Source organism: Mobula birostris, chromosome 5, assembly GCF_030028105.1.
Source record: "Mobula birostris isolate sMobBir1 chromosome 5, sMobBir1.hap1, whole genome shotgun sequence".
In the NCBI taxonomy this organism is placed as follows: domain Eukaryota; kingdom Metazoa; phylum Chordata; class Chondrichthyes; order Myliobatiformes; family Myliobatidae; genus Mobula; species Mobula birostris.
In genome coordinates, this window is record NC_092374.1 from 184284115 (window position 1) to 184301106 (window position 16992).

Consider the following 16992-nt stretch of genomic DNA (forward strand, 5'->3'; position numbering starts at 1 on the left):
TTTGCATAGATAGCTTCCTATGAGACAGGGAAAGGATGTTAGGGTACAGGAAACATGGTGTACAAATGTTTTTGAAAATCTAGTCAAGGAAAGAAAAGCTAACAAAAGGTTCAAAGAAATAGCTAATGATAAAGATCTAGAAAATTATAAGGCTAGCAGGAAGGAGCTTAAGAATGAAATTAGGAGAGCCAGGAGCCAGGAGCCAGGAGCCATGAGAAGGCCTTGGTAGGCAGGATTAAGGAAAACCCCAAGGCATTCTACAAATATGTGAAGAGCAAGAGGATAAGACATGAGTTAATATGACCATTCAAGTGTGACAGTGGAAAACGGTTCTTAATGAATACTTTGCTTTAGCATTCACTACATGAAAAGGATCTTGGCAATTGTAGGGATAACATACAGTGGACTGAAAAGCTTGAGCATATAGACATTAAGAAAGAGGATGTGCTGGAGCCTTTGGAAAGCATCAAGTTGGACAAGTCACCGGAACCGGACCAGATGTACCCCAGGCTACTGTGGGAGGTGAGGGAGGAGATTGCTGAGCCTTTGGCGATGTCCTTTGCATCAGCAGTGGTGATGGGAGACGTTCCAGAAGATTGGAGGGTTGCAGATGTTGTTTCCTTATTCAAGAAAGGGAGTAGAGATAGCTCAGGAAATTGTAGACCAGTGAGTCTTGCTTTTGTGGTTGGTAAGATGATGGAGAAGATCCCAAGAGGCAGAATTTATGAATATTTGGAGAGCATAATATGATTAGGAGTAGTCAGCATGGCTTTGTCAAAGGCAGGTTGTGCCTTACGAGCCTGATTGAATTTTTTGAGGATGTGACTGAACACATGGATGAAGGTAGAGCATTAGATGTATTGTGTATGGATTTCAACAAGGCTTATTGAGAAAGTATGGAGGTATGGGATCCAAGGGGACATTGCTTTGTAGATCCAGAATTGGCTTGCCCACAGAAGGCAAAGAGTGATTGTAGACGGGTCATGTTCTGCATGGAGGTTGGTGACCAGTGGTGTGTCTCAGGAATCTGTTCTGGGACCCTTTCTCTTCGTGACTTTTATAAGTAACCTGAATGAGGAAGTGGAGGGATACTACCACTACTACTACGTCAACTCAGGACTAGTAAGGCAAGTGGAGGGATGGGTTAGTAAATTAGCTGATGACACAAAGGTTGGGGGTGTTGTGGATAGTGTAGAGGGCTGGGCTGAGAAGTGGCAGATGGAATTCAACCCAGATAATTGTGAGGTGGTTCATTTTGGTAGGTCAAATATGATGGCAGAATATAGTATTAATGGTTAGACTCTTGGCAGTGTGGAGGATCAGAGGGACCTTGGGGTCCGAGTCCACAGGACACTCAAAGCTGCTGTGCAGGTTGACTGCGTGGTTAAGAAGGCATATGGTGCACTGGCCTTCATCAACCATGGGATTGAGTTTAAGAGCCGACAGGTAATGTTGCAGCTATATAGGACCCTGGTCAGACCCCAGTTGGAGTACTGTGCTCAGTTCTCATCACCTCACTACAGGAAGAATAGAAACTATAGAAATGGTGTACAGGAGATTTACAAGGATGTTGCCTGGATTGGGGAGCATGCCTTATTGGAACAGGTTGAGTGAACTTTGCCTTTTCTCTTTGTAGTGACGGAGGATGAGAGGTGACCTGATAGAGATGTATAAGATGATGAGAGGCATTGGTTGTGTGGATAGTCAGAGACATTTTCCCAGGGCTGAAATGGCTAACATGAGAGGGCACAGTTTTAAGGTGCTTGGAAGCAGGTACAAAGGAGATGTCAGGGGTAACCTTTTTTTAAAAATGTGGTGAGTGCGTGGAATGTGCTGCCGGCGATGGTGGTGGAGGTGGATACAAAACAGTTTTTTTAAGAGACTCTTAGATATGTACATGTATCTTAAGTAATTTCTAACGTAAGGACATCTTCGGCACAGCTTTATTCTATGTTCTGTTTCCTATGTTCTATGTTTTATTTCCATCAGGACTGGAGTATTAGTTGCTGCACCATTGTTCTATTCTAAAGATGATGAAGGTAAGGTAGTTGAGGTTTAAATGGTTTTTTTAAATAGAAATGTGCCACATCATAGACCTGTAAATGATGCACACAGAATGAAATAGGCTGTCAGCACAAGAATAAATCTGAATAATTAACACAATCAGAGAAGTACAGGAAGATGATCACCAGTCGACACTAAGATCAAACATTTCCTTAAAAAGTTTCAATGATTTGGACAATTTAATTTCCAAATATGCCAATAACCAATCTTAGAGGCATAGTGACCTGTGAATAAAATAATGGTTATTTCTCCTCCAGACACCTACTGGGATAAATCATGAGGTGTGGATGGAAACCTTTGCGATCTGCATAATAAAAGCAATAATATAATACTGTGGCTTTATTAGGCATTGTTCAGAGTACATTTGGAGCATTGTGCACAGTTTTGAGCCCGAATCTATAATCTTCTTTCTGATGGCAGCAGTGAGAAGAGAGCATGTCGTGGGAGGTGGGAGATGCTTATGAGGGATGCTGCTTTCCTGCAACAGCATTTCACGTAGATGTGCTCAATGGTTGGGAGGGCTTTCCCTGTCATGGGCTGGGCTGAATCCCCTACTTTTCTAGGACTTTCCATTCAAGAGTATTGTTGTTTCCACAACAAACTGTGCTGCAGTTTAGTCAACATACGCTCAGGTACACATCTATAGAGGTTTGTCAAAGTTCAAATTTTTTCAGAATCAGATCAGATTTATTAAGTGTCATGCCGAATCTCCACAAAATCCTTTGGAAATGGGGGCACTTTCATGCTTCCAATATAATTGCACTTACGTCCTGGGCCCAGCATGGGTCCTCCAAAATAATAACACTGAGGAATTTAAAGTTGCTAACCTTCTCCACATCTAATCTTCGACATGTTCCTTTGGTTTCCTTCTCCTGAAGTCAATAATCAGCTCCTTGGCTTTGCTGACATTCAGTAAGAGGTTGTTGTTATGACACCACTCAGCCAGGTTTTCAAACTTCCTCCTATACCTTGATTCATCAGCACCTTTGATTTGGCGTACAACAGTGGTATGTTCAGCAAACTTGAATATGGCATTGGCACTGCGCTTAGCAACACCGTCATCGGTGTAAAGCGAGTAGAGCCGTGGGCTGAGCTCACAGCCTTGTGATGCACCTGTGCTGATGGAGATCATGGAGGAGATGCTGTTGCTAACACGAAGTGACTGGGGTCTGCAAATGATGAAGTCTAGGATCCAACTGCACAAGGAGCTATTAAGGCTAAGGTCTTGGAGCTTATTGATTAGTTTTGAGGGACGGTGGTATTGAATGCTGAGCAGTAGTTGATAAAGACAATCCTGATCTATCCATTGTTGCTGTCCAGGTGTTCCAGGGTTGAGTGAAGAGTCAATGAGATGGCATTTGGTGTAGGCAAATTGGAGCAGATCCAAGTCACATCTCAGGCAGGAATTGATATGTTTCATCACCAACCTCTCAAAAAATTACATCACTATAGATGTAAGTGGTGCTGGGTGATAGTCATAGAGGTAGATCACCTCACTGGTCTGGAGCACCACTGTAGCTGAAGCCTGCTTGAAGCAAGTGGGTACCACGCACTGCCAATGCAAGACACTGAAGATCTCAGAGAACACTCCAGCCAGTTGATTATGACCATGTCTTCACAGCTTTAATCACTGAATTAGTGTCACATGATCAGCTGATTAGATATTTACATTAACAAGCAGATGTACGGTGTACCTGACAAACAGGCCACTGCTTGTAGGTTTTTCCACAAAGCTTGGGAACCTCAGGTTTTTCAGATAGTTTTACAACAAAGTGATTATGGTTTGACTGCTTAGAGTCTGCTAGTCTGGACACGTTTTTTGTTTCACTGGGATACAACAATGAGATGTATTGATAGAGTAAATGCAGGCAGGCTTTTTCTGTGAGACTAGAACTACTAGTCACAGGTTAATGGTGAAAGGTGAAATATTTAGGCGTAAGCTGAGGGGATCTTCTTCACTCAGAGGGTGGTGCAAGTATGGAATGAGCTGTCTGTGGAAGTAGTGGATGTGGGTTCAACCGCATTCTTTAAGAGAGGCTTGGATCAGTACTTGGACAGGGAGGGTAAGATGCATTATACTCCAAGTGAGGTCCATGGTATTAGGTAAAATAATGTATGGCGTGGACTAGATGGGCTGAAGGGCCTGTTTCTGTTCTGTAGTGCTCTGTGATTCTGTTCACGTCTGAGGTATGAAATAGCAAAGTGATTTGAATTTGTTGTTGGCCTAATGAAGTCCATGAATATAGGCATCGACAAACAGCTACAAACAGTGACCATGGAGACCACATTGTATGATAAAATCCAGAGAGACAAGAGCAATGCAGTGTTTGCTCAGAACAAACACTTGCTGCCATTATCTACAAAGAAGCAGGGCAGGGAAAACAAATCAAGCAGTCTGGTGCCAGATGTCCTGACCAAATAGAGGCAGATGGTGGGGAGAGACAAGGCTTGGGGGGGGGGGGTGAGAGGGGGAGGGAGAGCGAGAGAGCGAGACGGCAGGCAGGCTCTGCCACAGTTGCTGCATGTGTAGAGCATCATGGACTTGTTGTTTGCTGTCCACTGTGCTCTCCGTTTAGCTCTCTGCTCCTCAAACTGACTCAGGATCACTCTTTTGTCTTGCTCTAGGTGTTGCTGAAGAGTACCTCGCCATTTGTTGCGGTCATCTGCTGTATCCTCCGAGCACTCTGAGTTCATTTTTAAGGCTTTCACGTTGCGCTTGCAGAGGTCCTTGAAGCGAAGCTGGGGTCTACCAACGTTCCTTTTGCCTGTTGCTAATTCTCCGGAGAGGATGTCCTTTGGCAGTCTACCATCCTTCATACGATGGACGTGGCCCAGCCAGCGCAGTCTGCATTGTCTTAAAAGCGTGAACATTGTGGGAAGTCCAGCGCAGGAGCGGACCTCAGAGTTTGGGACTTTGTCTCTCCAGGTGATGCCGAGGATGCGGCGAAGGCTGCGCAGGTGAAAACTATTGAGATTCTTCTCCTGCTTGGAGTAGGTGGTCCAAGTCTCGCTACCATACAGGAGGGTGCTGATAACACACGTACAATACTGCATCATTGGTGCATCTTTAGTGACTCCCAGCATCCAGGCCACACCCTCCTCTCAATTCTCCCAGCAGATAGAAGTACAGGAGCCTGAAGGCCCAGTTTCATAACAGCTTGTTCCCACTGTCAGGAGGTTCTTGAACACTCCTAAGATACAGAAACTACACATCTTTCTCTCTCTGGATGACAAAAATGAACAAACCATAGTAACATATAAATTACATATAATTTATATTAATTTATGCTCTTCTTGTTTCTGCTGCTGCTGCTGCATGATGCTGATTTTCATGGCATTTATACTCTGTCATGGCCATACATACCCAATAAACCCTGAACATGAATATAATCACTGAGCTTCCAAAACAACTAATACAGAACAACATGTTGCCTCAGCATCCTGCCACATAGAATTGTTTTACATCAGCGACTACAGATTGTCTGGGGACTTACCAAAGACTTGAAGAGTTAGAATCCTGGTCCACTTTGGGTCTAAATCCACTGTCATTTTGTAATTGCCACTGTCTGCTTTCTCTACAGTGTATAGCACAAAGGATCCATTTGAGGTGTTAACTTCAATGCGATTCCTGTACTTCTCGAATATGATAGGGTGCCGTCCACCCACAGCTGTGATGGGAAGTGTTCTGGCAGGATTTGAAAACTCCCAGTTCAAGTCCATGAATTCCTTTTCGGTTCCAGGGAAATGAACGGAAGAACCTGTAGCAGCCACAATGCTGTGTCTCAGCTCCTGAGCTAAAAAGCAAGACACTCAGAGTCACGGCTCAGATACACTCATTGACAAACACAAGCAGATGTACTGTGTCTATCTTTTCAGTTTGGCAACCAAAAAAAAAAAATTCTCAAAAGGTTCATTTATTATCAAAGTATGAATTCATATACAACTCTGAGATTTGTGTTCTCCATATAGCCACAGAATCTGAGGAAAAAAATCATCAAACATCCCACCCAACAGAAAAAGAATGGCGTCCTGATCATCAGCCCCCAAAACCCCTGCACACAGCAGGAAATGTACATCAAACCCCAATTCCCCCCTCTCCCTGCACAAAATAACTGAACAGAACACAACTAACTTGTCATCCCCCCCAAAACCCCTTTCCTGGCACAGCAAAACAGAAAGGAATGGGTGTAAAGCACAAAAAAAAAATAAAAACAAGCCTGAAAAAGTTCAAAAAAGAAGTGCCCAAAGCAAAAGTTTGGGCACTCTGCATGGTAGTACTTAGTAACACTCCCTTTGGCAAGTATCACAGCTTGTAAATGCTTTTTGTAGCCAGCTAAGAGTCTTTCAATTCTTGTTTGGGGGATTTTCACCCATTCTTCCTTGCAAAAGGCTTCTAGTTCTGTGAGATTCTTGGGCCGTCTTGCATGCACTGCTCTTTTGAGGTCTATCCACAGATTCTCGATGATGTTTAGGTCAGGGGACTGTGAGGGCCATTTTGACTTCATCAGTCCACAGGACTTGTTTCCAAAATGCATCAGATTTGTTTAGATGTTCCTTTGAACCTTTTGAATAGAACTTTTCGCAATGAGCAAAGGCATGTTTAGAGAAAAAATGGTGTAGAATTTCATGAAAAGAACCCCTCTCCAACGGTTAAGCACGGGGGTGGATCGATCATGCTTTGGGCTTGTGTTGCAGCCAGTACAGGGAACATTTACTGGTAGAGGGAAGAATGAATACCAGCAAATTCTGGAAGCAAACATCACATCATCTGTAAAAAAGACGAAGATGAAAAAAGGATGGCTTCTACAACAGGATAATGATCCTAAACACACCTCAAAATCCACAATGGACTACGTCAAGAGGCGCAAGCTGAACGTTTTGCCATGGCCCTCACAGTCCCCCAACCTAAACATCATTGAAAATCTGTGGATAGACCTCAAAAGCCAGTGCATGCAAGACGACCCAAGAATCTCACAGAACTAGAAGCCTTTTGCAAGGAAGAATGGGCAAACATCCCCCAAACAAGAATTGAAAGACTCTTAGCTGGCTACAAAAAGCATTTACAAGCTGTGATACTTGCCAAAGGATGTGTTACTAAGTACTGACCATGCAGGGTGCCCAAACTTTTGCTTCGGGCCCTTTTCCTTTTTTGTTATTTTGAAACTGTAAAAGATGGAAATAAAACAGTTTTCTTGCTTAAAATATTAAGGTAATGTGTCATCTTTAACTTTATGACCTTTTGGAAATCAGTTCATCTTTTACTTGCTTAGCTATTCACAGTAATAGAAATTTTGACCGGGGTGCCCAAACTTTTGCATGCCCCTGTATACACAATTTGTAATATTTTCAACAGGTAACTACATTTCAAACAATGTACTTTCACTTTTCTTCTCACTGAATCAGCTCTTGGGCCAGATTGCAGTCACCGAACGCCTGCAGAGACTGGAAAATAGTTTTACCTGCAGCCCACTGGCTGAGAAGCTGCGAGAGGAAGAACAAAAAGCAGCTAAATGTCTTCATCTGTGCAGAGGTGTTGGCACTGGACGCTCACTCAGTAATGGAGAGCAGGGGCAGAGGTAGCTGTAGACAGCGAGATTCCACGCCAGAGAGACCTGCATCATGTAGAGAGAGTGGAAGAAAGGGAAAGGACAAAAAATATACTGTATAAACAAGCTAGAGGTCACAATTCCAAAACTGGCCTGGGAGCATACTGCACATGCAAATTGCAAATGGAAGGGCAGGTTGAGGAAATAGTTAAAAAAGCATCATTGCTTCCTAAATAGAGAAGAGATTACAGGTACATGAAATTGTTGATAAACTTATAGGTAACCCTCCAATAAAATACTTGTAATTCAATAAGAGAATGTGACAATTCAGGCAACCACGGGAATCCAAGAGAAGGTATTTAGCAGACTGCGTCCCTGCATTTGTCAAATCTTGCAGACCCTGTGAGTGAGTGTAGGGACCATCAGGACAAGCAACCTGATGGCAGAGCACTGCAGTCCAGGAGGCTGATTACTTGGGGGAGTTAAAAGGAATGTACTTGCAGCTGGGGACAGCACCACATAGAGCAAGGGGCATCATCCTCGGCAGCCAGGTGAGAAAGAATTGAGGCAAAGAAAAGTTCATCCAGGTTGGAAAGAAAGTTCATGAGAGGGGAACAGTCCAGCTGTTCATACAGCTAGTAACAACACTCAGTGGAGATACTTAATAATGTAGCAAGTGGCCATTTTATTAGGAACAACTCTATACCCACTTGTTAATGTAAATATCTAATCTGGCAATCATGTGGCAGCAACTCAATACATGAAAGCATGAGATATGGTCAAGAGGTTAGTTCAGGCCAAACATCAGAATGGGGAAGAAAGGTGACCTAAGTGACTTTGACTGTGAAGAGTTTTTTGGTGCCAGATGGGGTGCTTTGAGAATCTCAAACTGCTGTCTTCTGGGAGTTTCACACACAACAATCTCTAGGGGTTACAAAGAATGGTGTAAAAAACAAAACATCCAGTGAGCATCAGGTCTGTGGGAGAAAACGCCTTGCTAATAACAGAGTTGGGCAGAGAATGACCAAACTGGCTCAAGCTGACAGGAAGGCGACAGTAACTCAAGTAATGAGGATTTACAACCATGCTCTTCAGAAGAGCATCTCTGTATACTCAACACATTGAACCTTGAAGTAGATAGGCTACAGCAGCAGATGACCACATGCATAAACTCAGTGACTACTTTGTTAAGTATCCTCACTGAGTGTCTGTACCTTGATAGTAAATTTCCTTTGAACTGAAGAAATAGATTCCAAATATAGCAGAAGCAAATCGATTCATGATTAAAAAACAAACAATGAAAAATGTCAAGCTGTGTATAAAATCAAAGATAAACTGTAAGTTGTTGGAAGATACATGAAGTGTTCAAAGTAAGATGGGTGAACTGACTCTTTAAGTTAGTGCCAGCCATTAAGAAGGTTGTAGGGTGACTCAAGGTTGGGAGCTGAATTTCTAAGCATTTTCAGTATTTATGGATAGAAATTGAATTATGTGGAGTTGTTTGGAGTCAGTGCAATATTGACAAAAGATTTTTAACTCGAACGATGCAGAACCAGCTAAGGAGCATCAGGAGACGGGAGGATGATCCAACCTGCAAAGAGGATTCGTAATATCGGGGACTGCATCAAAGAGTAAATTAATGGAAAGCATTCTTAAAGATGGTATATTTAATTATCTGGATAGACAGGGTCTGATTAGGAAGTCAACATGGATTTTTGCATGGAAGGTCATGTTTGACAAATATTGAATTTTTTGAAGAGGTTACTAGGAAAATTGACGAGGGTAAATTGGTGTATGTTGTCTATATGGACTTCAGTAAGGCCTTTGACAGGGTTGCACATGGAAGGTTAGTTAGGAAGGTTCAATCGTTAGGCATTAATATTGAAGTAGTGAAATGGATTCAACAGTGGCTGGATGGGAGATGCCAGAGAGTAGTGGTGAATAACTGTTTGTCACGTTGGAGGCTGTGACTTGTGGTGTGCCTCAGGGATCTGTACTGGGTCCAATGTTGTTTGTCATATGCATTAATCTGGATGATGGGGTGGTAAATTGGATTAGTAAGTATGCAGGTAATACTAAGATAGGTGGAGTTGTGGATAATGAAGTAGGTTTTCAAAGCTTGCAGAGAGATTTAGGCCAGTTAGAAGAGTAGGCTGAAAGATGGCAGATGGAGTTTAATGCTGATAAGTATGAGGTGCTATAGTTTGGTAGGACGAATCAAAATAGGACATACATGGTAAATGGTAGGGCATTGAGGAATGCAGTAGAACAGAGTGATCTAGGAATAATGATGCATTGTTCCCTGAAGGTGGAATCTCATGTGGATAGGGTGGTGAAGAAAGCTTTTGGTACACTGGCCTTGATAAATCAGAGCATAGTATGCCTATCAGAGTATAGGGGTTGGGATATAATATTAAAATTGTACAAGGCATTGGTGAGGCCAAATTTGGAGTATTGTGTACAGTTCTAGTCACCAAATTACAGGAAAGATGTCAACAAAATAGAGAGAGTACAGAGGAGATTTACTAGAATGCTACCTGGGTTTCATCACCTAAGTTACAGAGAAAGATTGAACAAGTTAGGTCTTTATTTCTGGAGTGTAGAAGGTTAAGGGAGGACTTGATAGAGGTATTTAAAATTATGAGGGGGATAGATAGAGTTGACGTGGATAGGCTTTTTCCATTGAGAGTAGGGGAGATTCAAACAAGAGGACATGAGTTGAGATTTAAAGGGCAAAAATTTAGGGGTAACACGAGGGGGAACTTCTTTACTAAGAGAGTGGTAGCTGTGTGGAACGAGCTTCCAGTAGAAGTGGTAGGAGCAGTTTTGATTTTGTCATTTTAAAAAAAATTGGATAGGTATATGGACAGGAAAGGAATGGAGGGTTATGGGCTGTGTGCAGGTAGATGGGACTAGGTGAGAGTAAGCGTTCAGCACGGACTACAAGGGCCGAGATGGCTTATTTCCGTGCTGTAATTGTTATGTAGTTATATGTTATCTGATTATCAGCCTCTGTAAGTAATTTTTGTTGATTCTGATGTGTTTCTTTGTTCTACTGTGAATGCCTGCAAGAAAATGACTCTCAGGGTAGTACATGGTGACATACTTTGATAATAAATTGACTTTGAACTTTGAGGTCTTGTCTAACAAGATAGGATTGGCTGATAATCTTGTCATGCAGAGATATTTTAGGAAATGTGGCCAGTCCTGACAGAATGTTTCATTAATACATAACATGAAGTACGTCAATTCAAAACCTAAAGTTAAGCAAAGTAAATTACAAAGGAATGCGGGATTAGCTGGTGATTACAGTACCTTCATTAAAAAGTACAATTCTAGATAAGGCAATGGCTAGTATCTGAGTAACAAATACAAGAGTTACAAGAGGCACTCAGAGGGAAAATAGACATAAACAAGAAGTTCAGATATGATTAGATTAGATTCAACTTTATTGTCATTGTGCCGAGTACAGATACAAAGCCAATGAAATGCAGTTAGCATCTGCAGAAATGCAAAGAATAGTGTTATTTACAAAATAACTGAGAAGAAAAAGTAAGTGCTACAACACACAAATATAAAGGTACTGAGACAGTACAATATGGGTGCAATACTGCTTAGCGCTGTGATGTGAGGTTCAGCAAGGTCACAGCCTCAGGGAAGAAGCTCTTCCTGTGCCTGCTGGTGCAGGACCGGAGGCTCCTGTAGCGCCTACCGGATGGGAGGAGAGTAAGAAGTCTATGGTTAGGGTGAGAGGCATCCTTGATAATGCTTTTCGCCCTGCCCAGGCAGCCTTTATGGCAGATGTTCTCAATGGTGGGCAATTGAGTGCCGATAGTTCGCTGGGCAGTTTTCACCACACGCTGGAGTGCTTTGCAGTCCGATACGGGACAATTGCCATACCACAGTGAGATGCAGTTGGTGAGTATTCTGTCAACTGTACAGCGGTAAAAGTCCGTCAGTATCCTGAGACAGAGGTGAGCTTTCTCGATGCTCCGCAGGAAATAGAGGCGCTATTGCACCTTTTTGACCAGGAAGGAGGAGTTCAGGGACCAGGTGAGATCCTCGGAAATGTGGACACCAAGGAATTTGAAGCTTGATACACGATCCACTATAGCTCCGTTGATGTAGATGGGGATGTGAGTGTGGCTCCTAGCATGCCTTAAGTCCACAATGATCTCCTTGGTCTTCTGGGTGTTAAGGGCCAGGTTGCTGTCGGCACACCACGCGGCCTGGTGCTGGACCTTGTCCCTGTAGGCCGTCTCGTCATGCCCCCTGATCAGGCCAACCACCGTGGTGTCGTCTGTGAACTGGATTATGGAGTTAGAACCGTGTACAGGAACGCAGTCATAGGTGAATAGGGAGTACAGAAGAGGGCTCAGCACACAGCCTTGAGGGACACCGGTGTTCCAGGTGAGCATGGAGGAGGAGAGGTTGTCCAACTTAACTGATTGGGGTCTGTTAGTCAGAAAGTTAAGGTGTTATTTGTGACAAGCAGCAGTCACACAAGTTTGCCAGACAAAGTAGCAAATCTGAGGGTTGAGAGTAAACTTCAGCTAAGGATGAACAAAAATTGATTACGACAGAAAAAAAACTAAAGAGTATGAATACAGACTGAGCCAATGAGCAAAAAGGCAGCTGATGCAGCACAACATGTGTAATTACCCCATTTTGACTGAGAAAATAGATAGAGTCACGTTATCAGAGTGGTGCCAAAACTTGGAAAGAGTTAGTTTACATAAAGGCTTTGGTGTCATCGTACACAAGTTACTGAAAGCAGGCAGACAGGTGTAGCAGGCAATGAAACTAGCAAATTATATTTTAATCTATGGAGCAAGTAGATTTGAATACAGCAGGACAGGATTGAAAGAGGGTCATTGAAACTGTGAGGCCGCAGCTGTGTTACTTACATCACTGTGTAGCCCGACCATTTGCATGATTGGTCTCCTTATCTAAGGATGGCAATATTCTAAACTGAGGGAGTATAGTGAAGGCTCAGCAGTCTGACACCTGGAGTAACAGGATTGCCAAATGAGTAGCCAACATGTTGACTAGTTTTGTATTCACTGAAATTTAGAAGAAGCTCCCAAATTTCTTTCTAGATTGGACAAATAAATGTTATCAAAAACATAAAGCACAGAACATTGGAGAATAGTACAGGGCCCATGGGCCACAATATTCTTCCAACCTCTTAACCTTCTGTAAGATCAATCTAAACCTCCATTTTTTATCATCCATGTGTGAATTTAAGTTCATTAAATGCCTCTAATCTATCTGCCTCTACCACCAACCCTGGCAGGGCATTCCACACACCCACCACTCTCTAACTTACCCCTCATTTTTGACATGGCTCTGACATCCCACTATATCTTTCTCCAATCACCTAAAAATTATGCCCCCTTGTACTAGCCACTTCCGTGCTGCAGAAAGGTCTCTGGCTATTAACTCTATCTATGCCTCTTATACACCTCTACTAAGCCATCTCTCATCCACCTTTGCTCCAAAGAGAAAACCCCTCACTCACTCAACACATCTTCATAAGACATGCATGGCAACATCTGAGTAAACCTCCTCTGCACCCTGTCTAAAGCTTTCACATCTTTCCTGTAATGAGGTGGCCAAATGTGGTATAACCAGGGCTTTATAAAGCTGTAACATTACCTCATGGCTCTTGAACTCAATCCCCCAATTAATGAAGGCCAACACACCATATACACCCATGAACAACCATATCAACTATCAGGGAATCCCTGAGGCAACTTTATCAAACATTGTCATGCCATAGTTAGAATACCGTGTGCAGTTCTGGCATCACACTATATGAAGAATACAATTCCACTGGAGAAGGTCCCAAGGACATTCACCAGGATGGGGTTCAAGATGGACCATTTCAGTTAAGAAGGGAGACTGGACAGACTGACTGCTTTCTTTGGAGTAGATAAGATTGAGAGGGGCCTGAGCATTTTGCAAGGTTGTTTCCTTGTAAACAATCTTGAGTGTTCCCTCCTATGTACCTGGCCTATGGCAAGTCACAGGTTGGGAGCACAGTAGGAAACTTTTCTCCAGAACAGAGTTGACTGAGACCAGAGATCATAGATTTTTGGTGAGAACCAAGTGGTTTGGAGGAAATCTGAAGATTTTGTTTTCACTGAGAAGGTGGGTGCAATCTGGAATGCCCTGCCTGAGAAAGTGCTGGATACAAGTACCCTTACAACCTTGACAAGCACTTGAGTCACCAAAGCACAAACGGCCACAGGCCAAATGCTGATAAATCAGATCTGTGTAGGCCAGCAAGGACATGGTGAGCTGAGGGATCTGCTTCCATGCTGCATGACTCTATAACAAAGAAAAAGGACTTCAGACATGAAAAGATCATTACCAGAAGGTTGCCTTCCAGGTCAACACCATTGGGTCTTGGAAGTATAGTCATTGGTCCTTCATCATTGCTGGAGATAAAACTTAATTGTCCTTCCGCAAAGGCTCTGTGGGAGTTCACCAGAAAGACGGCAGTGGTTCAGGAAAGGAGCTCAGCCCCATCTTCTGCATTCTGAAAAGGAAGTGTGAAAATAAGCCGCTGTACTCAGTGAATAACATCTTGATTTTTCTCAAGTTGCAAGTTCAAGTCCCACTCACTGACCATAACTTCCCTAGGTCTGAGCTGATCAGAGCAGAGTTACAATACCGTGGATAGCATTTTAACTGGTGGCACACCATCCGGTCTGAAGGGGCCACTGCACAGGATTGTAAAATGTCAGCCAGCTCCATCATGGGCAATTAGCCTCCACCGCCCCCCCAGCATTGAAAACATCTTCAAAAGCTATTGTCTCAAAAAGGGTGCATCCTTCATTAAAGACCCTCCTTCACCGGTGACATACCCTATTCTCATTGCTACCATCAGGGAGGAAGTACAAGATGCTGTGGACTCACACTCAATATTTTAAAAACAGTTTCATCCTCTGCCATCAGATTTCCAAACAGACAATGAACCAACATCACCAACTGCTTAAAATTGACATTGTTATACAGATATTGATCCAATGGAAACCTTGTGAACTTTCCAATGCCTTATTTGTAAATCTTGTTTTCAATCACAACATATTTTTTCAGGTGCATATCTTTTTTTCCTGTAAATACCTGCAAGAAAATGAATCACAGGGGAGGAAAATGGACAGTTGGCGTTTTGGTTCCAGATTTAATCTGGACTGAAACTGATTCAAAATGGACACGAAACTGACAGGAAATCTTGGGTATACGTAGTCTGCTGAACGTTCGCTGGAGATCTGCTCCAAAATAATGAGAACAGAAACACGGGGAATACACACAATCGGTTGGAGGATCGCAGCAAGCCTAGCAGTATCGATTGAAATCAGTGCAGTCGACATTTTGGGCCGACACCCTTCGGCAAAAGCAGGTCTGTTTTTTTTGGGTGTAGCTTGGATTTCCAGGATCTGCAGATTTTCTCTTGTTTCTGACATAAACACAGGGAGCTGGTCAGATTTGGCCGACAACAGAATCTGTGAAGCAGCTGAGTTAAATTTGTTTATGTATTAATTAAGTGCTAAAGCACAGAACAGGCCCTTCCAACGCAAAGAGCCGCGCCACCGAAGAACCCACCCAGTTAATAACAGGACAATTAAAAATGACCAGTTAGCCTACTAACCGACCACAAAATACAAGGTCTCGGAACGACACGTCGACTGTACTTTTTTTTCCCAAAGATTTTGCCTGGTGTGCTGAATTCCTCCTGCATTTTCTGTGTGTTGCTTGGATTTCCAGCATCTGTATATTCTCTTTCGTTACAAAGATACTAATCGGTCATCTTTGATGAGAGGAGGAATATACAGAGTCCCAAGAGTTTCCAACATTTTTATGCCGTGAACCGAACACCCCGAGCTCCGGTAGCGTCGCAGTAACCGCTACGCTACTTACGGGATGCATTTCGTTTACGAACGCCTTTGTTAAAACTGCGTAAGCGAAGAATTATATTTCCAAAAGTAAATTTAGGCTTAGACCTCCCAAACATCGAAGGATATATCTCTCTCCTCTTCAACGACGATCCGTTATCAGATTGCACGATCTTGGATCGTTTACGCACACCGGCTGTTTTCACCAGGGAAAACGCGCAGACGGTGAGACCCTGAGGGTGTCGGGTTTGAAAAAGCAAATCAACCCCCGGGTTAGCTGTACAGCAGGGTGGCAGTAAATAGGCCCCTCGTCTGCGGCGGTAACTGCACGGCGCTCGCTCCGCCAGGAGGAAGAAAGGACGGGACAGCCGCTAATCATTCAGTTCGAAAACAAGTTAACAATTCAGACAAAAATAAGCTTCGATTCGATCGCATATAAGCTCCAGTCCAAGTTTTTCTCTGGAAGATCCAAGATAAAAATTCACCTACAATGGAGCTGCGCCCTCGGCAATGTAAATCGACCCCCGCTATGAGGAGAGGCATACGAATAATGGAGTTTTCAACTGTCGCTTCATTCCGGTTTAACCAGCTCACGGACCCGGGATAGTGCTAGTTTCAATTGAAAGGAATTAATAGAAACAATTTTTAACCTGAAATCGAATCGACGAAGCCGCAAACGGGAGCAGCAGAAAGAAGATTACGAAGATCATCCGCGAAGGGAAGATGGAGAATGTGGAAGTGGAGTCCGGGAATGGGAAGTACTGTGTCAACATCCCTGTCCTCTAAGCAAATACGTAATTTACTAGTACATTATGGCCACATGGGTAATAAAGACGATGACGTGGGAGACAAAAGCAAAAAGATAAATTAATTTGCATTTCAAAATCAACTCCTATAATAACTCTATCAATATACGGAATGATTTTAAACCAGGGAAAGTTCCTTCTGGAATTCCATGCTTTATTCTGAATAATGCAAAGAGAATTCCAGTTAATATTAATAATAAGGAGGTGCGTCGCAGGTATAGGCAAATAGGAACAAATGGGAAGCTTAAGGAATATATAAGAAATGCAAGAAAACACTTAGAAAGAAATTGGGAGGGCTAAAAGAAAGCAAGAGGTTGTTCCAGCAGGCAAGGTGAAGGAGAATGGGAAGGGATTCAGCAGATTAGCTAAAAGCGATAGGATTACAAGAGAAAAAATTGGCCCTGTGGTCAGAATGGTAATCCATGTGTAGAGCCAAAAGTGATGTGGGTGATCTTAAGTAATTTTTTTTGGATTTGTATTTATGCAAAGCCTATAGACATGAGGCAAAGCAGCATCAACTTCATGGACCCTGTACAGATTATAGAAGAGAAGGTGTTTTCTCTCTTGAGGCAAATCAGTGTGGATAAAAAAAACCCTGGGCCTGACGAAGTATTGCCTCGGACCATACAGGAAGCAAGTGCAGAAACTGCCAGGGCCCTAGCAAAGATCCTTAAA

The 16992-nt window shown here is 43.0% G+C and overlaps 1 protein-coding gene across 2 annotated transcripts in view; it reads right to left on the reverse strand.

The window, feature by feature from the left end:
• Window positions 1-16287, reverse strand: part of LOC140198117 (hepatic and glial cell adhesion molecule-like) — a 56269-nt gene extending 39982 nt beyond the window's left edge. The window contains exons 1-4 of one of the 2 annotated variants that reach the window (XM_072259044.1): window positions 16162-16287; window positions 13987-14154; window positions 7524-7676; window positions 5559-5858 (exon numbers count right to left, since the gene is read on the reverse strand). In XM_072259044.1, the coding sequence (XP_072115145.1) occupies window positions 5559-5858; window positions 7524-7584 (361 nt within the window). In that variant the 5' untranslated portion in view covers window positions 7585-7676; window positions 13987-14154; window positions 16162-16287. Of the gene's footprint in view, window positions 1-5558; window positions 5859-7523; window positions 7677-13986; window positions 14155-16000; window positions 16130-16161 lie in introns of those variants that run through there. The other variant, XM_072259045.1, reaches the window with a different exon arrangement.
• Window positions 16288-16992: the final 705 nt, after the last annotated feature.